The sequence below is a fragment of the Maniola hyperantus genome, chromosome 18 (genome assembly GCF_902806685.2).
Source record: "Maniola hyperantus chromosome 18, iAphHyp1.2, whole genome shotgun sequence".
Taxonomy (NCBI): domain Eukaryota; kingdom Metazoa; phylum Arthropoda; class Insecta; order Lepidoptera; family Nymphalidae; genus Maniola; species Maniola hyperantus.
This window is the reverse complement of record NC_048553.1, coordinates 12,205,399-12,231,669: the sequence shown is the minus strand read 5'-3', so window position 1 is coordinate 12,231,669 and position 26,271 is coordinate 12,205,399. Positions and strand designations below refer to the sequence as shown.

Here is a 26,271-nt window from a genome sequence, read left to right as displayed (position 1 = left end):
ATATTATCCTCGCGACTTCGTCCGCGTGGACTACACAAATTTCAACCCCTGTTTTACCCCGGGATTGAATTTTCAAAAATCCTTTCTTAGCGGATGTCTACGTCATAATAGCTGTCGGCATGCCAAATTCCAGCCCGATCCGTCCAGTCGTTTAGACTGTGCTATGTCACTCTTCAAGTCTTTAAGAATATTCGACTAACTCGCATGTGCTCGTACGAAGCGATTCGCTTCCTCGTTTCTAATATCCCACCATCGGATGGGTAGGTATCCGGCTCCGGCAAGCGCACTCCACCTTAATCATCATCACCTACCTAACTATTAACTTTGATTGCAGGCAAGCGCCTGCATATTCTCAGTAAGAGAAGGGTTTGGCCATAGTCTACCACGCTGGCCAAGTGCGGATTGGCAGACTTCACATACCTTTGAGAACATTATGGAGAACTCTCAGGCATGCAGGTTTCCTCACGATGTTTTCCTTCACCGTTAAAGCAAGTGATATTTTAATTACTTAAAAACGCACATAACTCCAAATAGTTATAGAGGTGCGTGCCCGGGATCGAACCCCCGACCTCCGACTGGAAGGCGGACGAACTGAGAAGAGACCCGTGCTCTGTAGTGAGCCGATGATATGTTAGAATAGAATAGAATAGAATAGAATAAATTTTTATTGCATTAACTGTGTAGGTACATTAGGTGTTATACTTGTTATAAAGTTCTAACAGTTTGCCACTTTGTGGCGTGCAATACTGGTTACATACAATATTTTTAAATATTACAATTTTTAACTATTTTGTTTACTAAACTAAAAAACACATCCTAGGTACTTATACTTACATCAATAATTTTCATAAAAATACTCATTAATATTATAAAAGGCCTTACTAATTAACCAATTTCTTAATTAATTTTTTAACATATTGCCTTCTGTTTTTTTTTAATATCGAGTGGTAAATGATTAAAATTTTTAACACCAAATGCAAATGCGCTTTTTGAGAAAGTGTAGCAGTTATTTTGGGGTACAATTATGTTGTATTTATATTGTGTACGCAAGTTGTCTCTTTTTGTGTTATTTCCCACAAAATACTCAGTGTTGTTTCTAATAAATATGCATAGTTCTAAAATATATATACAAAGAAAGAAGAAGGTAAGATACTTTTTATCTATAAATACATTTCTAACAGATTGATCAGATTTTATGTTATAAATAATTCTTAAACATTTTTTTGTAGAATAAAGGAGGACTGTATATTTACAGAGTTTCCCCAGAATATAACGCCGTATGTTAATAGAGGGTATATATAACCAAAATAGCCATTTTTTGTAATTTGTTCGGATGTAATATTTGATAAAACCGACAGAGTGAAACAATAACTTGATATTTTTTTGTTAACTTTTAGAATATGGGCTTTCCAGTTTAAATATGTATCTATTGTCATTCCAAGAAAATTGATATCTGTTATTTTATCTATTTTATTAACGCCATGCGTAACTTCTAGATTTAAAGGAGTTTGTTTATATTTTAAAAATTGGATCACGTTTGTTTTCTCTAAATTGACTTTTAAATTGATCGATGATAGCCAGTATACTAGTATATTTAACGTATTATTGATTTCGTTTTGGAATTCTTTGTCAGTAAGGTTTCCTTTAGATAAAAATATTGTGGCATCATCAGCAAACATGACGCACAAGTGATTTATTATGGATGGTAATTCATTGATATAAATCAAAAATAAAAGCGGTTGATCATGCCTGCCTATTTAGTTAAAAAAGAAAGAGTATTCTATTATATTACTTACAAGAGAAAACCTATTTTTATGTTTTTCTTCCAACAAAATAAAACTCGATACAATTTGATGGTGTTATTGGAGGTTCTATTAATGAATAGCCACTGAAAATCTCATGCTATTTCCTTAGATGTAGAGTTGATATTAGAACAACCAGGTGTTTTAGTTCGACAGCTCAGGAATAGAAAATTGAGATGTTTATGAAATATGAGGAAGGGTGCATGGAATACATTTTTGTATTTTCCTTTTGTCTTGTTCTTCCTTGTTTCTATAATAAAGCTGTTTGAAAGGCGATCGGTTCCTTTATCCTTATTACTTACTTACTAGCTTATGCTCGCGACTTCGCCCGCGTGGACAACACAAATTTAAAACCCCAATTTCACCCCCTTAGGGGTTGAATTTTCAAAAATCCTTTCTTAGAGGATGCCTACGTCATAATAGCTATGTTCGGGTGTGACCTTTTAGAAGACTATTTTACAAACTTTCGGTGGTTTAACTGATAAATAAACCAATTGTTATCTATATTTCTATGATCTAGATGAATGATATTTAAGTCTGTGTTAAATTAAAAAGCTTGAACTCAGAGTCTTCGGTTGTACGGTTTTATCAAGTTAAAAAAAAAAATGTTTGAGAGTCTGTGTCCTGTGGTCTCACTTTGATTTTTGTGTGATTTGTAAAAAAATATAACCTTTTTTACATGAATCTAGAATAAGCTTTTGGAATATACTTTCGTACCTTTTTATTGTACAAGTTGTCTTATTCAAATAAACAAGCTATCTTCATGCCTTTCAGGCCGATCCGTCCGTACGTCCAATGTCACTTTTTTGAGCAAGTGGTACGAAAAATATATGCAGGCGCGCTGCCATTTAATTGTAAACACTTTGGTCATTGAACATTACGTCATCGCCCCACCGTCATTGTGAGATTATAAATGCGGATGCGCAGTGTGTCACGGGACATTATTCGTGTGGCTCTTGCCGATGGCACTTCTCAGTAGACACTATGTGTGTCGTACTCTAAGTTATTATAATTGTTGTTGTGACCTAATGTGGTTTAAGACGTAAGGTTACAGTACTAGGTTGTGAGAGGTGCTGTGAAAGTGTGTGTGACTGTGTAGTGTGTGTTCACTAGCTGTGTATCGGTAAGTCCTTCTTGTATCGTTCCAATTTGTATTAGACAAACGTGATTGTTGTAGTTGAGGTTAATTGAACTAAGTGTGGTGTGCGAGGTTAGCTGGTTGGTCTGGGGCCGGTATGGGGATGGTTGGAGCCGGTCGCTAGGTAGGGACTTAGCTAGTGTTAGTTAGCGATGTCTAGTCGCATAAGAGACGTTGTTATCATGACTCATTATTGACGGTAGGTTAATAGTTGAGGGTAGTCTGTGATATCTCTCGTAGTGTGCAAGAATGATGTTAGTATGCCCACGAAGGCTCGGTTAATCTAAAGGTTGTAATCCTGACGTATCCGGTTAACCATTACCTAAGGTTACTTTTAGTGGTTTAGTCTTCAATCTCGATCATAATAACATACTTCTGGTGCTGACGAGCCTATATATATTATGAACTGACCTTCAAGTCCCTGGAATGCCGTAGCTCCTGTCTCCGCGGCGGCTGTCCAGGCAGGTCGGAGTACACCAGGTTTCGGACGGCCCCCTTGAACTTGGGCTCGAAGATGACTGACGGTAGCGCTAGTGTAGTCAATTTTGAGTTGTACCTGGTAACAAAACACTTGTTGTATAGAAGCAGGCGTTACTTCTCTAATATATTGGTCTGTCAACACTTGATAGGAACGAAAAGGAGGGAAGACTAATGGCGTCCTTGTCATCCTAAATGGATCGTGGCGCAGCAAGGCGCTTGTAAAACTGCAATGTTTACGGCCACTTTATTCCTCTATCCATAATAAATTGGTTCTGTATATCTCGCTGTCATATTAGGATTGTTTCTAAGATTTATGAGGTTGCCTCACCTATTAATATTAGCTGATACGTGTGTGCATTTTCAGAATATATTGCGGGGTTATTTTAGTTCAATGAACCAAACGATTCATCATCATCATGATCAACCCATCGCCGGCTCACTACAGAGCACGGGTCTCTTCTCAGACTGAGAAGGGTTTTGGCCATAGTCTACCACGCTGGCCATGTGCGGATTGGTAGACGTCACACACCTTTGAGAACATTATGGAGAACTCTCAGGCATGCAGGTTTCCTCACGATGTTTTACTTCACCGGTAAAGCAAGTGATATTTAATTAATTAGTTAAATATCCATGATATACAATGAAATCAAAAGCTTAATCAGTACCCTTATTATAAATGCGAAAGTGTGTTTGTTTGTTGGTTTGTTGGTTTGTCCTTCAATCACGTCGCAACGGTGCAATGGATCGACTTGATTTTTTGCAGGGGTAGGTACCTATAGATAAAGACCTGAAGAGTGACATAGGATACTTTTTATCCCGGAAAATAAAAGAGTTCCCAAGGGATTTTTAAAAACCTAATTCCACGCGGACGAAGTCGCGGGCATCAGCTAGTTTGTTTCAGCGGATTATAATCCGCTGAAACAAGTCGAATCTGTATGGTGTAACATGCATGTCGCATGCTGGATGTTGCACCATACAGATTCGACTTGTTTCAGTGGATTATAGCAAATTAATCGTTTGGTTGAGCAGCAGGTATGAGCAGTGGTAGCCTAGTGGTTAGGACGTCCGCTTTCTAATCTGAGGTCGGGGGTTCGATCCCGGGCACGCACCTCTAACTTTTCGGAGTTATGTGCGTTTTAATTAATTAAATATCACTTGCTTTAACGGTGAAGGAAAACATCGTGAGGAAACCTGCATGCCTGAGAGTTCTCCATAATGTTCTCAAAGGTGTGTGAAGTCTACCAATCTGCACATGGCCAGCGTGATCAGAAAACGTGGGCGCATTGATGTGCCAGCCAATTGGTACATCAATCATGATCAACCCATCACCGGCTCACTACAGAGCGCGAAGTGAGAAGGGTTTTTGGCCATAGTAGTAGTTTGGTCACTCAGAGTGAGAAGGGTTTTTGGCCGTAGTAGACTATGGCCAAAAACCCTTCTCACTCTGAGAGGAGACCCGCGCTCTGTAGTGAGCCGGTGATGGGTTGATCATGATGATGATGATGAATCGTTTGGTTCATTGAACTAAAATAACCCCACAATATATTCTGAAAATGCACACACGTAGGTATCAGCTAATATTAATAGGTGAGGCAACCTCATAAATCTTAGAAACAATCCTAATATGACAGCGAGATATACAGAACCAATTTATTATGAATAGAGGAATAAAGTGGCCGTAAACATTGCAGTTTTACAAGCGCCTTGCTGCGCCACGATCCATCTAGGATGACAAGGACGCCATTAGTCTTCCCTCCTTTTCGTTCCTATCAAGTGTTGACAGACCAATATATTTGAGTCGAGACATAATAGGGTGAGCATAAGGCTTTTAAAAGTCTATTTTTTAATCCCGGAGACCAAAATGATGTTTAAAATAAAAAAATAAAAATCTTTTTTATTCGTATAAACTTTTACAAGTACTTACGAATGGTCGGATGCATCTACCACTGGTTCGGAATGCCTTTCCTACCGAGAAGAACCAGCAAGAAACTCGGCGGTTGCTCTTTTCAAATATTTGATATAGGTACAAGATTATGCCATGTATAAAATAGTATTTGCAGTCTTGTGCGTTGCTGGAACGAGCAGGTCAAATCCACGCTCTTTTATCATTTAGATAATCTTCAATTGTGTAATATGCTTTTTTCAGGAGCATATTTTTAATAGATTTTTTAAACTTGTGCAAAGGTAAGTCCAAAATAGTTTGCGGGATTTTATTATAAAATGGCAGTTTCGGGTATGGCCTGTTTTTTCCGGCTCTTTAATAGTGATGCGTTGCAATCGATGCTTACCAATAAAATATTTATAGGTTTTCTTGTGAGACGTGTGAGATGAGACAACAAAATGTGTTGCAAATAATTCCAATTCAAATTAAATAAGTAGGTAGATATGGGCTGATTCACAATTTATGAGTTTTACATGCTATTAAAAAATTCCTTAGGCGAATTATTATTTTTGTATTTATTATTCCTTAATTCTTTTAAATAATATGTGATTAGTGCTACTTTTTAATCTCGTAATTACACATTTTGAATGTTTATTTTTTCGGCACGAAATATTATTTTGTTAACGATTTTAATCTGAACCGGAGCCATAAGGACCACACTATTTTTGCTAAGCTGATATTGGGGCCGATTCTCTTGTACACAATCTCTAAACTAAACTAAACTAACAGGTCTAAATCTAGTGCTATCCTTTTCCACAAGCAACATTATGAAAGGGATAGTAATAGATTTAGACGTGCCATTTTAGTTTAGTTTAGAGATTGTGTACAATGGAATTAGCCACATTGGCACCGATTCTAAGCACAACCTAATTTTAGAGTATTCGCACCCTCTTCTTACTATTGTAATATGAAAAGGACAGAAGCAGTTTGACATTTTTAATTTTTAGATGGTAAAACCCGTGATTTTAGCACGCACTCGCGAACCTACTGTTTAAATTTGTATTGTGCACTAAAATTTAGAGTCTTTAAATGTGAAAGTCATGTTCCTTTTTTAGCATTAGTAAAAAGAAAAGGATGCAGATACTCTAAATTTAGTTTAGAGAGAGACTAGAGAATCGGGGCCATTATCATTATTTTTAAGTTTGACATTTCTAGCTGTCATTTTGGTCTCTGGGATTAAAAAATAGACAATAGTGGCTAAGACGTCCGCCTCCTATTCGGGAAGTCGGATACCCAATGCATTCAAATCTGTACAGGTGGAATAAAAAAGCTCACATACATGAACCCTGAAAATATTACACTTTTTTTGGACAGTCGTTACAAAATAAGTCCCCATCAAAAGTATTATACTTTTGATTGAAGGCCCATTTTAGTTCTGACATTTGAAACAAAAAAGTTATATTTGCCTACTCTAACCTTTGAATGACGAATGACGAAATTAATTCAAAGCTTTTGAAGGCGAAGGTCGAAAGTAGTTTCAGTGAAATTTCAGTATAAAGTGCCATTGACCGTGGCCGCAGTACAAAAACTATTTCAGACCAATTTCGTCAGTCGTGAGTGATTATAAATATTCTGGGACTTTGCTGTGACCTCCACTTACACGAAACCCATTCACTCAAGTTTGTGTTTTATTTATTTACTAGCTGATGCCCGCGACTTCGTCCGCGTGGATTTTCATTTTTTTTAAAATCCCACGGGAACTTTTTGATTTTCAGAGATAAAAAGTAGCCTATGTGTTAATCCAGCGATTGTCTAAAACCTGCTTCAATCATTATTACAATCGCAATTGTTCTGATTGGCTGAATTTGTGCGATTCTTGGTGCAACAATTCATTATAGCCAATAGTGGAGATGATTGCGATCGTGACATTGTAGCTGTCATTCTCCCGCAATCGCGCAGCTGGGTATAACATATCTCCATTCTAAATTTCATCCAAATCCGTTCAGCGGTTTTTGCGTCATTGAGTAACAAACACCCAAACATACTTACACACACACACTTTCACATTTTATAATATTATTAGGATTCAGGTACAAGTTGGCCCTTGACTGCAATCTCACCTGGTGGTAAGTGATGATGCAGTCTAAGATGGAAGTGGGCTAACCTGGAAGAGGTATGGCAGTTCTTATTAAATCACCCCTTTAGTTTCTACACGGCATTGTACCGGAACGCTAAATCGCTTGGCGTCACGATTTTACTGGTAGACTACTTACCGGTAGAATACTTCTCAGTAGACACTGTGTGTGTCGTACTGTTGGTCTTATTATTGTTTTTGTTGTTGCCTAATGAGGTTCCTGTTGGTTGGACTAGTTGATGTTGTAATAGTTAGGTATTGGTTGGTCAGGCATCGGTTTGGGGACGGAGGAGCTGATCTAGGTATGGACTTAGGTAGGGTTAATAAGTGTTGTCTTGTCTCATTGGAGACATTGGTGTCATGACTCATAGTAAGTGATGGTTGTTATAGTTATTGTTGAGGGTAGTCTGTGTTGTCTCTCGTTGTGCGAGAGTATTGTTAGTGCGCCCACGAAGGCTCGGTTAATCTAAATCTTGTAGTCATGACTTATTCGTTTCATCATCATCATCATTATCATTATCGTGTTCTGAATGCAGTATTCCCGACATATACACGCTGAAATTTAAGTGGTTGTCTTCCCACGGCAGAACAATTTGTCCTAAGTAGTACTATCGAAATTTTTAGTTAAACTTTAAAAGTAAAAATGTTTTTGTTGCACGCACGCGGTACTTCTATTGGTTCGAGGTCTCATTCGATTTTTGTTTTTCTCGATTGCAAACTTGACATTTTTGACTCTTATAATTCTTTATATTTATAAATAGATTGTTAATTTTGTCGTGGTATATTACCACGAAAAAATTATTAGGCTTAGGGAAAACAACCAATACAATTTCAGCGTGTATTTTGAACCAGCTGATGCTCGGGACTTCGTACGCATGGATTTAGATTTTTTTAAATCCCGTGGGAACTCTTTGATTTCTCGGGATAAAAAGTAGCCTATGTCACTCTCCAGGTCTTTAACCCATGCAAAAAACCACGTTGATCCGTTACTCTGTTGCGACGTGATTAAAGGACAAACCAACAAACCAATAAACCAATAAACCAACAAACCAACAAACAAACACACTTTCACATTTATAATATGTGTACTGATTAAAAGAAAATACTCGTAATAATATGGTCACCCTACTTCCAGCCCCGTTCTAAATTTTCTTTCACCAACTTAGATTAGGGGCACATCTTCGGGGACGCGGTAATACGTTAAGGGTCGACATTTGCATATAAATATTTAGAATTTTTTACGACCGAGGAAAAAATATAAGATCTACACCTTTTCATCGCGCTTTGAAAATGCAGAGCGATTTTCGAATAGACGTTTTATGAAGTGAACATGTATAAGCGGGCAGAAATAATATGTATGTATGTATGTATCGTTATGCTATGTTATGTGTCATCATCATCATCATGAATAACCCATCGCCGGCTCACTACAGAGCACGGGTCTCCTCTCAGAGTGAGAAGGGTTTTGGTCATTATAGTCTACCACGCTGGCCAAGTGCCGATTGGCAGACTTCACACACCTTTGAGAACATTATGGAGAACTCTCAGGCATGCAGGTTTCCTCACGATGTTTTCCTTCACCGTTAAAGCAAGTGATATTTTAATTACTTAAAAACGCACGTAACTCCAAAAAGTTAAAGGTGCCCTGGATCGAACCCCCGACCTCCGATCAGAAGGCGAATGTCCTAAGCCAGCGTGGTAGACTATGGCCAAAACCCTTGTCTCTGAGAGGAGACCCGTGCTCTGCAGTGAGCCTGCGATGGGTTGATCATTATAATGATCTTAATGCTCCTTTCAGAATGAGAAGGCTTTTTAAGGTCATAATCCGCCTCGCTAGCCAAGTGCGAATTAGCAGACTTTTCACACATACTTACCTATTGTCTAAATATATAAAAGGAAAAGGTGTCTGACTGACTGACTGACTGACTGACTGATCTATCAACGCACAGCTCAAACTACTGGACGGATCGGGCTGAAATTTGGCATGCAGATAGGTATTATGACGTAGGATTAGTAATTAATCGTGGTAGGTATCCGTTTTATACAATACTAGCTTATGGTCGCGACTATTCGTCCGCGTGGACTACACAAGTTCCAAACCCCAATTTCATCCCCTTAGGGGTTGAATTTTCAAAAATCCTTTCTTAGTGGATTTCCACGTCATAATAGCTATCTGCATGCCAAATTTCAGCCCGATCCATCCAGTAGTTTGAGCTGTGCGTTGATAGATCAGTCAGTCAGCTATTATGACTTAAGCATCCGCTAAGAAAGGATTTTTGTTTAACCCCTAGGGGGGTGAAATAAGGGTTTGAAATTTGTGTAATCCACGCGAACGAAATTGCGAGCATCAGCTAGTTTTAGTATATTTCAGCGTTTATTAAGAGTAATCTTCTAGTATACCTATAGAGTCGGGATTTAGTTCTAAACTTTATCTTGTATTTATAATATAGATTAACTTCGAACAATTTAATTTTATTTTGTACAGATCGCTAGTCTCAAAGGAGACTATCTCTATAGTCTCATCGGAGCGGATCTCAATGCAGCGTTATCTTAAGAAGTTATCCGGCGGGATCCCTCTGTTGCAACAATTTAATTAGTGCAAGTGGTTCCAACTAAGCGCAAACACCTACTATAAAATATGGATGTACTGTTAACAAAAAAGAATTAAATTAATTGGCAAATTATGCGCATTTTCCACTTGTAGCTCTCTTGCTTCTATGGCCTGTTCCTACAATAATATTATATTAACTATATAATATTAATAATAATAAAAAAATTGAGTGATGTACAAGAGGGTTTATTAAAAAAACCGGCCAAGTGCGAGTCAGACTCGCGCAACGAGGGTTCCGTACTACACTCGTATTTTTTCAACATTTTGCACGATAATTAAAAAACTATATAGTTATCTTACTTCGAAAATTGAAAATACTAATCATTAGTTCATGACCACAATTTAATTTTTTTTGTGTGATCTAACCCTAAATTCACGGTTTTCAGATTTTTTGACAAATGCCAGCTATAAGATCTACCTACCTGCCAAATTTCATGATTCTAGGTCAATGGGAAGTACCCTTAGGTTTCTTGACAGACAGGCAGACAACAAAGTGATCCTATAAGGGTTCCGTTTTTCCTTTTGAGATACGGAACCCTAAAAATAGGTATTTGTGCATTATACCTAGGTCAAAATCAATCGTTTCAGTACCGCGATAACCCGCAGACGTTTTTGACATAAAAACCGACGGGTTATTTATGGAGTCAAATAAAGCATGCCACAAGCACGCCGAAATAAAGTTAGGCATTTTAATGAACCTATAAAAACCATTGTTGCCATTTTATCGCTAACAGTAAAATACGTCATGAAGTTATGAGAGAACGCAATATGACAAAGTTTTTTTTACTGGAAATACTGAAGAGATTTGATACGCCGCCATAGCCTCTCATTTTAGTATGGATCTCGCCCATCTTGGATACTAAAACACCTTCAGGTGTAAAAGCCGGCCAAGTGCGAATCAGACTTGCGCACCGAGGGTTCCGTAGGTACTGCAGTCGTATTTTTTCGACATTTTGCACAATAAATCAAAAACTACAATGCTTAAAAACAAATAAAAATCTGTTTTAGAATGTATAGGCCTTTCAAATGATACCCCACTTGGTATATTGATCTTACTTTGAAGGTTGAAAAAACTAATTATTTGTTCATGGACACATTTTAATTTTTCTGTGATGTAACCTCATATTCACAATTTTTCCTCTTATGTGTGCTATAATACCTACCTACACTGACAAATTTCGTGATTCTAGGTCAACGGGAAGTACCCTATAGGTTTCTTGACAGACAGACAGACAACAAAGTGATGCTATAAGGGTTCCGTTTTTCCTTTTGAGGTACGGAACCCTAAAAAGTTCCTCCACCTAATCTATCCATCCATACTACCCAACCAATACTTAATCAGTACCCTTATTATAAATGCGAAAGTGTGTTTGTTTGTTGGTTTATTGGTTTGTTGGTTTGTTGGTTTGTTGGTTTGTCCTTCAATCACGCCGCAACGGTGCAACGGATTGACGTGATTTTTTGTATGGGTATAGATAAAGACCTGCAGAGTGACATAGGCTACTTTTTATCCCGGAAAATAAAAGAGTTCCCACGGGATTTTTAAAAAACCTAATTGACGCGGACGAAGTCGCGGGCATCAGCTAGTTGATAGATAAACTAGGAAAACTAAGAGCAAACCACAGCTAGAACAGAAATTTTCTACTCCGTGGAGCAAACAAATTTCCGTTACTTACAAAACAAATTATCACATTAATTTTAGTTTCCTAATTAATTTGCCAACCGTACTTTCCAGATAGCGCGGAAGCTGTGGTCGCCGTGTGTTGCAGTTCAAAGGAATTGGATACAAAGTTTCTCACGCCATTCGGCAGCTCGGTTTACACCTACTATACAACGACATGAAGTTACGTCACATGAATTAACGTAGAAGTCATCATCATCATCATCATCATCATCATCATCATCATCATCATCATCATCATCATCATCATCATCATCATCATCATCATCATGATCATGATCATCATCATCTCAAGCCATTGCTGACCCACTACCAAGCACGATTCTCTTCCCAGGAGTAGAAGAGCTTAGGCATTGCCCACGCTGGCCAAGTATAGATACTTTATAAAGAGATTAAATATATATACCCATGCAAAAAATCACGTCAATCCATTGCACCGTTGCGACGTGATTGAAGGACAAACCAACGAACAAACACACTTTCGTATTTATAATAAGGGTACTGATTATATTATATGAACCTCCTCCTTTTTTTGAAGTCGGTTAAAAATAGGTAATTTATAACTCTTTTTGAAGGTCAGATGTTGGATTTCTAAGATATAGTGGTGATAATTATTACGCAAACTTAAAACTAAAGCTACGAGGGTTCCAAACGCGCCCAGGTCTGAGAAGAGCCCACAACAAACTCATGACCACGTATGAATCGTCAAGTGAATCTACCACAGCTTGAAATGCCTTTCCAGCCGAGAAGAACCAGTAAGAAACAAAACATTTTTTTTTACTAACTTATTTGACATATAACTTTTTTTTTTTAGTATGTACTTATTCGGACATAATAGAAATACTTGAAACTGCCCTTTTGCCATTAATTAGATTATAATAATTTTATGACTTACTTAATATGAAACTTTTTTTTTTTTAAATGCAAAATAATAATAATTGATTAATTATAATGAATAATATGTTAATAATGAGATATTTGAGCTATTGTATTAATAAATAATTGTTGTGTTGCCTATTGTTGTAGTAAGGATTCCTATTAATAATTCTATTTGTGTACCTATTCAAATTTGCACACCATAGTATGGTAGATTGTAGCTCGAAACAAAAATTGTAATTGACAACTTATAAATGTACCTACAATCAGCAAATAAATAATTTGTATTTGTATTTGAAACAATTATCACTCTAACTCAGCAATATTATGTTATGAGGGTCACAAAATACCTAGGTAACAGAAACCAGAAGGCGGAAGTAAAAGCATGCCAAAATGACATCCGGGACATATCCGTTCGAGGTAATTGAATTGTGTGTCCCCCCGGGGAGAACTGAGAGCACTTGTTAAGTAATTTCTTCTTAAGGTATGATTCCGAAGCACGCTGCATGCAGCAGCGCTGCCGCAACAGTGCTGTCGCGGCACTACTGGTCCCCATACAATCTCTATAAGCTTATATGACACTAATAGATGCCCGCGACTTCGTCCGCGTACTGGTTTCTCATGAGATCTGAAATTTTCCCGCTGCAAAAGGCTACTCACTCAGTCTCACCTTAAGACACGGAACCCAGAATACCTAAATGCCAATTTTCATATCTGTAACTTCAAAAACATAGGATTTTCATATAACCCTTCCACCCCCATTTTACTCCCTTAGGGGGGGAATTTAGTTAGATCCTTTCTTATCTGATACCTACCCCCTAGAAATAGCCTACATTTCAAATTTCAACTAAAAATAATAATTGTTAAAACTTTTCTATAAAAACATTTGGCCCCCTATTTTACCACACTTAAGGGGGGAATTTCCCAAATTGAAGTATACAGATTTTTATTATTAAAAACTAATAACCTAAATGTCGATTTTCACGGCTCTAACTCCAAAAACATAGGACTTTCATGCAATCTTCGACCCCCCCTAAAGGTGCGAATTTTTCCGCGACATTGCTGTCTAGCTCGGAATGTAATGTCATATAAGCTTATAGATTGTATGGGGACCAGTAGTGCCGCGACAGGACTGTGACAGCTGGTGGCAGCACTGTTGCGGCAGCGCTGCTGCGTGTAGCGTGTTTCGGAATCATACCTTTAAAATTACATTGAAGTACATTGAAGATTAGGTAAATACATTGAAGTACATCTTATATTTTGAAGCGTAAGTATCTGTGGTACCTACCTACTTACCTACGAAGATTTTTTAATTAAAACTTTTTCTCACTAATTTATTATTCGCATTCGTAATGAAAGGTATCCTTAAATCACTTTACAAAGTTTGAACAAAATTATATTTTTTCCTTGTTTTTCTTATTCTCGAATGTTTCTTTTCATCTCTACGCTTTTATTGCCCCCACATGGAAGTGTTTTGTTTGAAGTAGGTATTTCAATTGTGGAGATTGTAGAAATTATTCCATTGTCTTAGAATCATCTAGACTCCTGCCTTCCGCCTCAGGAAAGTCCAAAAGTCATTTGTGGGTATGGGTATTACCTTTTATAATAAAATCCCTCAAACTACTTTGGACTTACCTTTGCACAAGTTTAAAAAATTTATTAAAAATATGCTCCTGAAAAAAGCATATTACACAATTGAAGATTATCTAAATGATAAAAGAGCGTGGATTTGACCTGCAGCTCGTTCCGGCAACGCACAAGACTGCAAATACTATTCTATACATGGCATAATCTTGTACCTATATTAAATATTTGAAAAGAGCAACCGCCGAGTTTCTTGCTGGTTCTTCTCGGCAGGAAAGGCATTCCGAACCAGTGGTAGATGCATCCGACTATTCGTAAGCACTTGTAAAAGTTTATACGAATAAAAAAGATTTTCATTTCATTTCATTTCATTTATGAAACAAAGACTTCAACAGGGCAAGGCACGGACTTCAATTAGTCTCAATAGGGCAATCCAATTTGAGTTTGATACTGCCATCGAGATTGTATTTTGAAAATTTTAATCGGTCCGAAATTAATAAACTGTAAGCACGGCACGGCACGGTAGGTTGGGCAGCTTTTGGGAAATTGAGTCAAGTCTTCTCATCGTCAATTCCTCAGTGCCTCAAGACGAAAGTCTTTAACCAGTGTGTTCTTCCCGTCCTCATCTATGGTGCTGAAACGTGGACACTAACAAACCGCCTTGTCCACAAACTCAAAGTCGCTAAGCGAGCTATGGAGAGGGCTATGTTAGGAGTTTCCTTGAGGGACAAGATCCGAAATGAGGAGATCCGCAGGAGAACCAAGGTCACTGACATAGCCCAAACTATTAGCAAACTGAAGTGGCAGTGGGCAGGTCATGCCTGTCGTAGAGGCGAAGGCCGTTGGAGCCGGAAACTCCTTGAGTGGAGACCGCGTTTAAGCAAGCGTAGTGTGGGACGCCCTCCAGCACGATGGACCGACGATATAAAGAGGCTGGCGGGAAGTGGCTGGATGAGGAAGGCTGAGGACCGGGTGTGGTGGCGCTCTTTAGGGAAGGCCTATATCCAACAGTGGACGTCCACAGGCTGATGATGATGATGAAGCACGGCACTGTAATGCAAATTCTGGTTGAACAAAATATAGGCTGCACAATTTGCATGAGGTTTCACGGGTGCCGGTGATGCATGCATGCGAGCTGTGAAAATCCGGTATTTACGATCGCAGCGCGCAGCGCGCCCGCCACTCGCTAGGAAAACAGTTGCTATGAAACTTACAACTACTAACTGCAAGCTTTTTTTGCAATAACTTTATCTATTTAGAGTTCCGCATCCGAAGAGTCTGTTGGCACCACCGCTGGCCGTCTGTCTGTCTGACAGCGGGTTGTATCTCGTGAACAGTAATAGGTAGGGAGTTGAAATTTGAGAAAGATGATTTTCACCGAAATCAAGCGCGCGAAAACGGCTTAGGAAAAGTGTTTTTGAGAAATAAATATTAAATGTAAGTATGTTTGCAAAGTGAATATATTTTAAGTTATAAATAAATAAACTTGTCTAAAGTTAAATTGTTTTAGAATTTTCACACTCATATTTATTTACTAGAAAATAGAAATATTTCGAGGCACGTTACTTTAAAATCAATATTTTTTCAATGTTTTATAAATCAATGAACCTAGATAATGGCAATGCAAACCGATACAGCGCTAAGCTTTGAGCGTACAACATCAAATAATGTAGTAATCACCCTTCTACGTTTGTATGAAGAAAGCACCGAACTGCGCCCTCTTAAGGTTGTATTTTTTTTTAAAGATTATTAGCCATGTTAAATGACTAATATTCCCCTTTCCTCTCCAACTAAGCGTCAGGCTTGTGCTAGGAGTAGATACGACAATACCAGTTACCGGTTGAGCTATTGAGGCTCTGTAAATAGTTTCGGAAACTACACCTAAATATACCAACTCTATCCAAGCTTTCATTAGAAATAAACCTTACGACCCATTTACTCGGCTCCTCGGTCTCACTAAACCCGTAATCTCAGCGACGTAATGTCTAGACAGCGTGGATTGGTCTAGATTCTAGACTCTAGAATGTCTGTAATGAGGCAGACATGCACGCTGCGGGACAAGTAGTACATCTGAGTCGGGGCATTTATGCGCTCTGTCCTTCTTTCTTTCTTGATGTAGGTATCTTATTAAGAAAGATAAAGCAAATAAAACATTAAGGGATTTTAGAAATCTAATCGATAATGAAAAATTTACTCGATTAAACCGATAAAAGAGTCCCTAAAGCCACAAACATAACAAAAAAGCGACGCTATGACAAATGCGAAACATCAATAACATCAATAACGAAATAGTTTACCCAGCGTTTAAAATACGGGCAACATAAAACACATAAATCATCGAGTATCGCTAACGCAGTCGTTCGGATAAACTATAGATTTTCTTAAGCGACATCCCCCGCCTTGCAGCTTGCCGTTTTATTTCGGTGTTTAGGTTCAAGTCGCAACGTGAGCGATAAATCATGAATATTTCTCATATTGCTTTTATTTTATCTTTGACTGCAGTCTCACCCATAATGTGTTAAACTTGCATTTGAATAGACTTAGCTCTCTCTCTCTGCATTTAATTTCACATTGCTGAGGGTCCTGATCCCTTTCCGTTATTCCACCCCTCAAAGGCGTTAAATAGGGAATGCAAGTTGGTATGATAGTCCGTCATTTTTATAGTTGTATCCATGAAAATTGGTATTTATATGAGCTTTTACTAGGTACTACTTTGGGTTTTCACTCGTATTATGATTTCATTTGCGGTAACAACGTTGAGGAAAGCAATGACGAGGTCAAGTTGGAGCGCGCTTGCCTACAAGATGCTTTTTCACTTAAGTTATACGTGGCAGGAAACACATACGCTGGAAGAGCGTTATAAACCAATCCAATCCAATCCAATCCATCAGCCTGTTTGCGTCCACTGCTGAACATAGGCCTTTCCAAGAGCGCGCCACCAAACACGGACCTCCGCCTTCCTCATCCATCCGCTCCTCACCACCTTCTTCAGGTCATCGGTCCAGCGTGCTGGGGGTCGTCCCACACTGCGCTTACCTGTACGCGGTCTCCACTCCAGAACACGTCTGCCCCATCGGCCGTCGGTTCTGCGACAGACATGACCCGCCCATTGCCACTTTAGCCCGCTAATCCTTTGAGCTATGTCGGTCGCTTTTGTTCTTCTACGAATTTCCTCGTTCCGGATTTTATCCCTGAGAGTGCTACCCAACATAGCTCGCTCCATAGTTATAAACCGAAGCGCAAAAATAGATAGATAAAAATAAGTTAGGAGAAAATATTATATCATTATATAGTATATCACGAGTTTTCCAACACTGGCCTCCGGATGTAGGTCATACGGGCAACCCATAATATATTATAGCAGCGCCATATCTGTTGTTTATTGATACTTGATAGTGGTATATTGACAATGGGACAAAAGGCAGTGAATTGCTGTATCGTTTTGGAACTATAAAAGCTTATAGAAAAGAGGAAAAATAGGTTAAAATTACTACGTAGCTAAAACTTCCGTACTATTCATATCTCAAAGTATATTTCTGTCTATCTGTTACAATCCATTTAACTGATAGGTATTGTCGAATTTTTATACAGAGATAGCTTGCAAGATAGACGGACATGAGCTATTTTTTTTTTCCTGGAAAATTAAAAAAATCGAATCAAATAAAAAAATGGTTCCGCAATCTTCTAAATATATAAAAGGAAAAGGTGACTGACTGACTGACTGATCTATCAACGCACAGCTCAAACTACTGGACAGGTCGGGTTGAAATTTGGCATGCAGATAGCTATTATGACGTAGGCATCCGCTAAGAAAGGCTTTTTGAAAATTCAACCCCTAAGGGGGTGAAATAGGTGTTTGAAATTTGTGTAGTCCAAACTATCAATGATAAGCTAACTACTTGGACAACAGTTCTATGGAATTACTAAAATAAAATAAAATCATCTAGCAGATAGAATTTAATAAATGAAATTGTACAACTCTTTGTAGGTGTCTTGAAGCGAACAGCGAAATCGATGGAGCAGCCACTACAATGGAATACTAATTCAAAAGTCCGATTCCAGTGTAATAATATTTCCAAATGTAATAGAATTTTGTATTAGCACTCTACAATTTATTACAAGTCCTTTGTAAAGAATATTTATTTCAAAATTTAATAAGGTAATGTCATTTATTTATAAACTAGCTTATTGTGGTGTGTGGGTGTGTGTGTGTCTCTGTGTGTGTGTGTTGTGTCTGTGTACAGTTTAAAACATGTAGGTACTAGGTACCTAGTCTGCGTGTAGTGGTCGTTTCAAAAATCCTTTCTTAGCGGATGTCTACGTCATAATAACTGTCTGCATGCCAAATTTCAGCCCGATCCGTCCAGTAGTTGGAGCTGCGTTAATAGATCAGTCAGTCAGTTACCTTTTCCTTTTAAACGTATACTAGCTTATTCCCGCGACTTTATCCGCATGGACTACACAAATTTCAAACCCCTATTTCACCTCCGTAGGAGTTGAATTTTCAAAAATCCTTTCTTAGCGGATGTCTTCGTCATAATGGCTATCTGCATGCAAAATTTCAACCCGATCCGTGCAGTAGTTTGAACTCTTCGTTGATAGATCAGTCAGTCAGTCACCTTACAAGTAAGGAACAGAAAAAAGCGCAACTCATAAAGTTAAAAGACATTTTTGCTGTCGGTAAATTCAAAACTCAAAGCTCGTGTCATCCCGTTATTTCGAAAAACAACCTTTCCTGAGGAGTGCACTGCGCTTGTAAAAGGTCTACGCCCTTTTGAGTGACATCTATGACGTCACGCTAAGGGCACGTACATACACTACGTGTGTTAAGACGTCGCTCCTGGTACGATGGAAAAGTTTTTTAGGGTTCCGTACCTCAAAAGGAAAAACGGAACCCTTATAGGATCACTTTGTTGTCTGTCTGTCTGTCTGTCTGTCAAGAAACCTACAGGGTACTTCCCGTTGACCTAGAATTATGAAATTTGGCAGGTAGGTGGGTCTTATAGCTGGCTTTAGGGGAAAAATCTGAAAACCGTGAATTTAGGGTTAGATCACACAAAAAAATTAAATTGTGGTCATGAACTAATAATTAGTATTTTCAATATTCGAAGTAAGATAACTATATCAAGTCGGGTATCATATGAAAGGGCTTTACTTGTGCATTCTAAAATAGATTTTTATTTATTTTTATGCATCATAATTTTTGAATTATCGTGCAAAATGTCGAAAAAATACGACTGTAGTACGGAACCCTCAGTGTGCGAGCCTGACTCGCACTTGGCCGGTTTTTTTTAAAGAACATTATCCAAGGCCCTTGAGTAACATTCCCATTTTCCCTCCAATTAAGCGTGAAGCTTGTGCTAGGTGCTAAGCATTGATTTATATATAACTTCGTATGGATAGGGCTATTGAATAAACAAATTGGCTCCAACTCAGTGGTGCTTTAGCACCAGTGCAACCTCAGTGACGTCTGGATTTCAAACGGGTCGCTCATTAGTACCTATCTAAGAGGTGGCGCTGATTTATTTGGTTCCAAAATCGTGAAAAATTTTGTTCGCTTGGGCATATCTTGTCATTTATATTGATGGTTACTTTAGATTTGGATGAGACTGCGGAATGTTTACTCAAACACAAACACTTTCCAAACATTCCTAGCGTTCTGTGTTGCAATAATATAAGATTATAATCTTAATTCGGCGTGTTACGGAACCAATCAGCGCGAGTCGCAGCAACACCGAGTTTCCATTTTGACAAAATTGCCCTCATAAAAGTGGGATGGAACGGCAGAGGAATCTTAATTGAGTCCGCGTTAAACAGGAAGCTGTCCAAGCCATGAGCGGTCGCGATTACTGACCGCATCAATACTCTAACAGCCGTACTCAGAGTCGCTTAAGTTTAATTAAAACGAGACAGAGCTATATCGCTCACATAAATCTGTCTCGTTTTAACTCAATCTTAAGTACCGATTAGCGACTCTGAGTACGGCTGTAAATATTATAAAAGGTAACGGTCTGACTGACTGATCTATCAACGCACAGCCCAAACTACTAGACGGATTGGGCTGTTTGGCATGCAGATTATGACTTTGACATCATCTTAGAAAGGATTTTCGAAAATTCAGCCTCTAAAATAGGGGTTAGAAATTTTAGCAAAAAACAGCTAGAAATAAATAGAAGTCGCAGGCATAAGCTAGTAATTATTATTATAAATGCATTAAAAAAATATTATAAAGTGTGTTTGATTGTTGGTTTGTAGGTTTATTTGTGTCTTTCAATCATCTCGCAACGGAGCCACGGATCGACGTAATTTTTTGCATAGGCATAGTTGAAGTCGCGGGCATCAACTAGTACAAAAAAAAGTGTGTCTTCAAAACGTACGTTGAGTGTGTTTTAGAAGATTTGTGAGGTGTTGTGTGGTAGTGGTTGGTATTGCTTGCTTTTCCTGCTTTTTTAGCAGTAGGAGGACGGGCAATACATATAGCGGGCAGTGCTGCAAATTACATACCGGTCGTTTGGTGGATTCTTATAGCGAATTAAGGTTGTTATTGAAAAACCGATAGACGTTGGGGTCCCAAGGTGCTACAATGGTAACCTTGCTCCGGTAAGTGCAGCGTTGGAAGACCCCCCACTAGGTAGACAGATGACATCAAACGAGTCGCAGACATCAGCTTCGTAACCTGTTGGGTTGGTACACTGATTCTTCTACGTCATCATCATCATCAACCGACATACATCCACTGCTGGACGTACGTCTCTTGTAGGAACTTCCACACGCCACGGTCTTGCGCCACCTGAATTCAGCGGCTCCCTGTGACTCGTCAGAAGTGGTCCGTCCAGCTAGTGGGGAGTCTTCCTGTGCGAGATCGCCATTGGGACCCCAACGTCTATCGGTTTTACAAACTATGTGCCTTGCCCATTGCCACTTCAGTTTCGCAACCCTTCTTCGGGTTCTTCTACGGTCTTCCTAAAGAAGCTATTAATTTCATAACTGAAAATCCGCTGTCGCTTATCTTTACGCCAAGTCCAATTAAACTACCCAGAAGAAGACGGTATCCCTAAAATATGGCGTCATTAATACAGAAATAGCGAGTTCTCCCGGGAAACTCTCGAAACACGCCCAGAGCGACTTAGTGGTTAAAAGATTTAGTGAAAAATAAACCGTTTAGTGGTTTTTATGAGCTGTTTCATTTCGTTCAGAGGATGAAACTCTTATTTTTTGGGCAGTTTATTTTTTGATAAGAATTTTCGATTTACTTAACTTCTATTTTGCACCTATCTTGTTTTATTATCATTCGACTACCTTATGCCAGCGACTTCATCTGAGTCGACTAACTACACAAATTTTCAAAAATTCTTGAATTTTCAAAAACTCTTTCTTAGCTGCACGCCTTTCAGGCGGATCTGTCCAGTAGTGGAGGCTGTGCGTTGATAGATCAGTCAGCCGGTCACCTTTTCCTTCCTTAGATGAAAGCTGGCAGATTGAGATCTATTTATCGTCCTGAATAGGTACTAAATTAAACACAGAACTACTAAGAGTACCTACTGTGAAAGCTCTCAAAAAGCGCTATAAAATAATGAGAAGAAGAAAAATCGTGAAAATCCGTGAAATAAGATGAAACAAGGACCAACTCGTATAAGTCCCGCAAACTGTTTATGTGCGTGGCCGCCATCGTCAGCACAAGACTGATGTTTCGAGCTGATGAAATATTTTTATTTCGGCTGACGTCATTTTGATGTTAATGAGACATGGTTCCAGCGCAATAGCAATTTGCGGGACATATTCTACACTGGAAAATATCACAAAGATGGCGCTAATGTAATGGCGAAACATTCCAGCGAAAAGATAAAGATAAGATAATCGTTATTATTAATGGAACTGGAACCAGATACTGAGCAATGTTAATTCCAATTAATCATGATAATTGGAAGCAACATTTTCCAGAAATACGATAGAAAAATACCAGACTCATTGATTTAGCGGCAAACACAGCAAAACCACTGGCATCCATCAGTACCCTTATTATAAATGCGAAAGTGTGTTTGTTTGTTGGTTTGTCCTTCAATCACGTCGCAACGGATTGACGTGATTTTTCGTATGGGTATAGATAAAGACCTGGAAAGTGACATAGGCTTTTTATCCCGGAAAATTAAAGAGTTCTCACGGGATTTAAAAAAAAACTAAATCCAGGCGGACGAAGTCGCGGGCATCAGCTAGTTTGTAATAATTGTACTAAATACTTATACTTGTACCAATACTTTTTTCGAACAATAGGTAAACGATTTCTTTTACAATTTTTAGGCAAACTGTGCAATTATTATTTTAAAGGCACATACCGCCGTACTCAGAGTCGCTTAATCGTTACTTACGTTTAGTTGAAACGAGACAGAGCTATATCTCTCACATAAATCTGTCTTATTTTAACTCAATCTTAAGTAACGATTAGCGACTCTGAGTGCGGCTGTCAAACCTACAACCCGAGATACGGGTTGATCTAAACATACAGACAGAAGTCGAGAGCAAAAGAGAGTCTTTGGTAAGATTGGAAACAAGAGCCAAGAAAACTTTTTGAATGTTGACTGGGGCCGATTCTCTAGTACACAATCTCTAAACTAAACTAAATTAACAGGTCTAAATTTAGTGCTTTCCTTTTCCGCAAGCAACATTATGAAAGGGATAGCAATAGATTTAGACGTGATATTTTAGTTTAGTTTAGAGATTGTGTACAAAGGAATTAGCCACAATGTTGAATTGAAGTTTTTGGCTCGTTATAGGTGAAAATTTATAACAAGTAGATGAACATAATCAGACCCTTGAGTAAAGTACATTGGACTTTTTAATAGAGACACTTGCCGCTTTTGTTTTGCATTTATAAGATAAATGGTTAGAGTTGCTATTTATTTCTTGAAATTGCTACTAAACTCTTTAGATTTTGCTTAAGAATTAATTCTAAACCATTGACATTTTATTTGTAAACAGAGGCACGTCAAAATGATAGACAAAATACTACAGACGTAACAGATAATATATAGCAGCTAATCCAAAGGTCTTACATGGTGAAATTGATTTTATTATATTTTAGAAGTAAAGTAATTGTAGATTTAAATAGAGTATAATGTGGAATTTTGAGGTGTATAAATTTAAAACTAAAGTTTAATCTCTATTGTCGACTTTATTGAATTTGAGTTTTATATGGTATCATTATACTTATGGAAAGGGTAGCCAAAGGGCTATAAATGGCTCTGCTTTGACGGTAGACATCATTAATTTTCCTATTTTTAATAAGAAGCTGTGACATACCTACAGGTACGAATATTGTTGATTTTATATTTCTATTGTTATACTATGTATGTTGTTTTATGTGTTGGTTAATGTGTAATTTGTTATACATCTGGTATTCCTTTGTAATAGTTTATGCTTATACCCTATGTGGGTTGGATATGTTATGGTAATACCTACCATAGTTGTATCTATTTTTCAATAATTGTGAATAGACACCGCCGAGTTTTTTCTTGCCAGTTCTTTCTCTCGGTAGATATGCTTTTTCGAACTGGCGGTAGATTTTTCTTAAAGGAAATAATAAATTATATAATGATAAAGCAATAATTAATGGTAAAGATAAACTTTGATTTGGAGGGACTTTTCCCTGAATAAAACAGTTTATTTCCTTATACAATCTTTTATTTTGTTTTCTACCTTCAACCACGCCCTAGCTTTTTGATAACGAACTAAGGTTTAGGCTCTCAGTAGGTGATTCCTGACTCTATTGTCTCTATACTTCTGAGGCTAATCTAGCATCAGAAGTGGGATACGATATGGCTGAATTGTGCCTTTTCTAATGCAGTTTGTACAAGTTTCAGAAATACCGGCCATTTCGGATGGCTTTGTGAAAAGCCATCAAAGATGTTACAACAGGCGTTGTGATGACTGACGTCCACGAGAGGTACCACAATGGACATTGGATACCCTTAATCTGGATACCCTAAATCGGTATGGAAGCTTATTTTGTTCAAAGTGTTGTGAAAGTGAAAAAAAAAAGTGTTTTTGCGAGACTATTTTTTTCAGGCAGGTAGGCCTTAAAAAGTTTTATTGTGTAATCATGGACCTATTAATACTCTGCGTAATGTAGTAACACAAACTAATTGTATTATAGAAAAGATGTGGGTACTAAATAAATAAAATTTTTGCGGGTAATTTTGTATTCAGTATAGATGTTCTGTTTCAATGACTCAGATTAATGTTTGAAGGTGTTTAATCGCATGATGTCCCAGCTAGTAACACAAATCGATATTACGTAAATTAATGTTAAAAATTTGCAGGTAGTTAGTTGGTATGAAATTTTTATTAAATGATCATACGATAAAATGTGGTTAAATGTCAGACTGACCGAGCGGTGAAAAACTAAAGCAAGTTTGTCAGTAAATATTTACTGATGATTAATTTGTGTTCTATTTTAATTTACGTCTGACGTCTAGCCGTATATTCGTAATTTATATGATAGTGATGTTGACATTGAATCATTGAATATTGTTTTACGAGTGATGAGTCATCTTACTTTTTTTTTTAGTTATGTTCTTGAGGCATTTCCTATGTAAGTACTTCGAGAACGAAGTACTTTTCAGGTTGGCCGAATAGATGTATATAATTTATTTATGTGTTACATAATGACAGAGAGAAAAGAAGGAAAAAAAGAACCAAAAAAAAAAAAGAAAAAAAAAAAATTTTTTTTTTGTTGTAATTTTGTTTCAAATTAAGAACAATACAGAAATACATATTGCATCATTCGTTAAATATTGATGATTCATTGATCAGAAACGCGATTAGCGTGGCCATTTTTGTAAATTTGCTATTGACTTTGCATCGGAGTTCTCACTCGCGAAACGTAGAGATGAAAGATTTGTGATACCTACCTACAATAATTAAGAAATTTTGTTGGAGTTTATTTTTGTAGTTTTTATATAAGGATAGGTTAGGCTGCTGATGTCTTATCCTGTTGCTATGCCGCTAAGTCTAGTAGCTACTGATTGTTTGATGTCATTGTTTTTTTATATATACCCACCGTTACGTAATGTGATGTAATGGAGCTGCCAATCCACACTTGGCCAGCGTGGTGGACTATGGTTAAACCTGAAACTTAAATTTAGAATATTGGAATTTAGAGATTATTGACTACCCACTTGTGTTTAATATTTTTTAATGCCGTATTTTGTTGTTTTGTTTGAATAATACTTTTGATTTTTTGACGTTTTTGATGTTTGAAGTGTTTAACTATTTTTGATATTGATTACTTCTTTGACGATCTTTTTAATGTAAATTATTTTTGTGGTATTTTTTGACATTTTAGTTTTTGATACCTACCTTTATGTTTTTATTTACGATCTTTTTGGATTTTTATATTTTATTGTGGAAAAATGTTTTGGTATTTATTTAAAAAGGAAGGTTGTTGGCACATCATTGGATGTGGGAAGCAACAAATGTTTTTGTATAGTCCAAGGACTGATTGCAGATAGACAAAAGAGATTGAATAGAAAATATTTTTGAAAGTAAATAACGATAATTAGATAAGTTTACTCTTTGATTATTTTTACTTCTTCTAACATAGTAGTTAGTTTTGTTTTGATATATCTTACATATAATTACTTTTATATACCTACCCTTTGTTTTTGACTTTGGTACTTTAGGAGTAAGAGTCGATGGTATTTTATTATTTTTGCAAAATTATTAACTTGAAATTGAAAAAAAGTTCTTATGATTTAACTTATTTTGAAATATTAATATTTTTGTAACTTTTTCATTTTGATGGTTCTTTTTTATGAAACATATTATTTTAAATTCTGAAAATTTACAATTTGTTCAGTTGCAATTTTTCTTTGTTTAATATTCATCTCTATATTTTATTGGAATTTATTTAAAACTTTGATCAAATGTTCGATCAATGGAAAAATTGTATAGTGATATATGGATCAAAACCAATGGTGTTAAGGGACAATTTTATGATGGTTTACGATGTTGCCTTAAAACCAATGGTGTTGAAGGATATTTTGTAGATGATACTTTAAAACGTTGGAACCAACGGTGTTGAAAGT

General features: G+C 37.3%; 1 protein-coding gene and 1 long non-coding RNA gene across 5 annotated transcripts in view; one reads left to right on the top strand and one right to left on the bottom strand.

The window, feature by feature from the left end:
- Positions 1-26,271, bottom strand: part of Nrx-1 (Neurexin 1) — a 181,380-nt gene that overhangs the window by 101,674 nt on the left and 53,435 nt on the right. For all 4 annotated transcript variants that reach the window (XM_034977960.2, XM_034977961.2, XM_034977962.2 and 1 more), the window contains exon 4: positions 3,352-3,496. In XM_034977960.2, the coding sequence (XP_034833851.2) occupies positions 3,352-3,496 (145 nt within the window). The remainder of the gene's footprint in view (positions 1-3,351; positions 3,497-26,271) is intronic.
- Positions 8,357-26,271, top strand: part of LOC138403567 (uncharacterized) — a 161,167-nt gene continuing 143,252 nt past the window's right edge. The window contains exon 1 of the long non-coding RNA XR_011237827.1: positions 8,357-8,388. This is a non-coding gene — a long non-coding RNA (uncharacterized lncRNA). The remainder of the gene's footprint in view (positions 8,389-26,271) is intronic.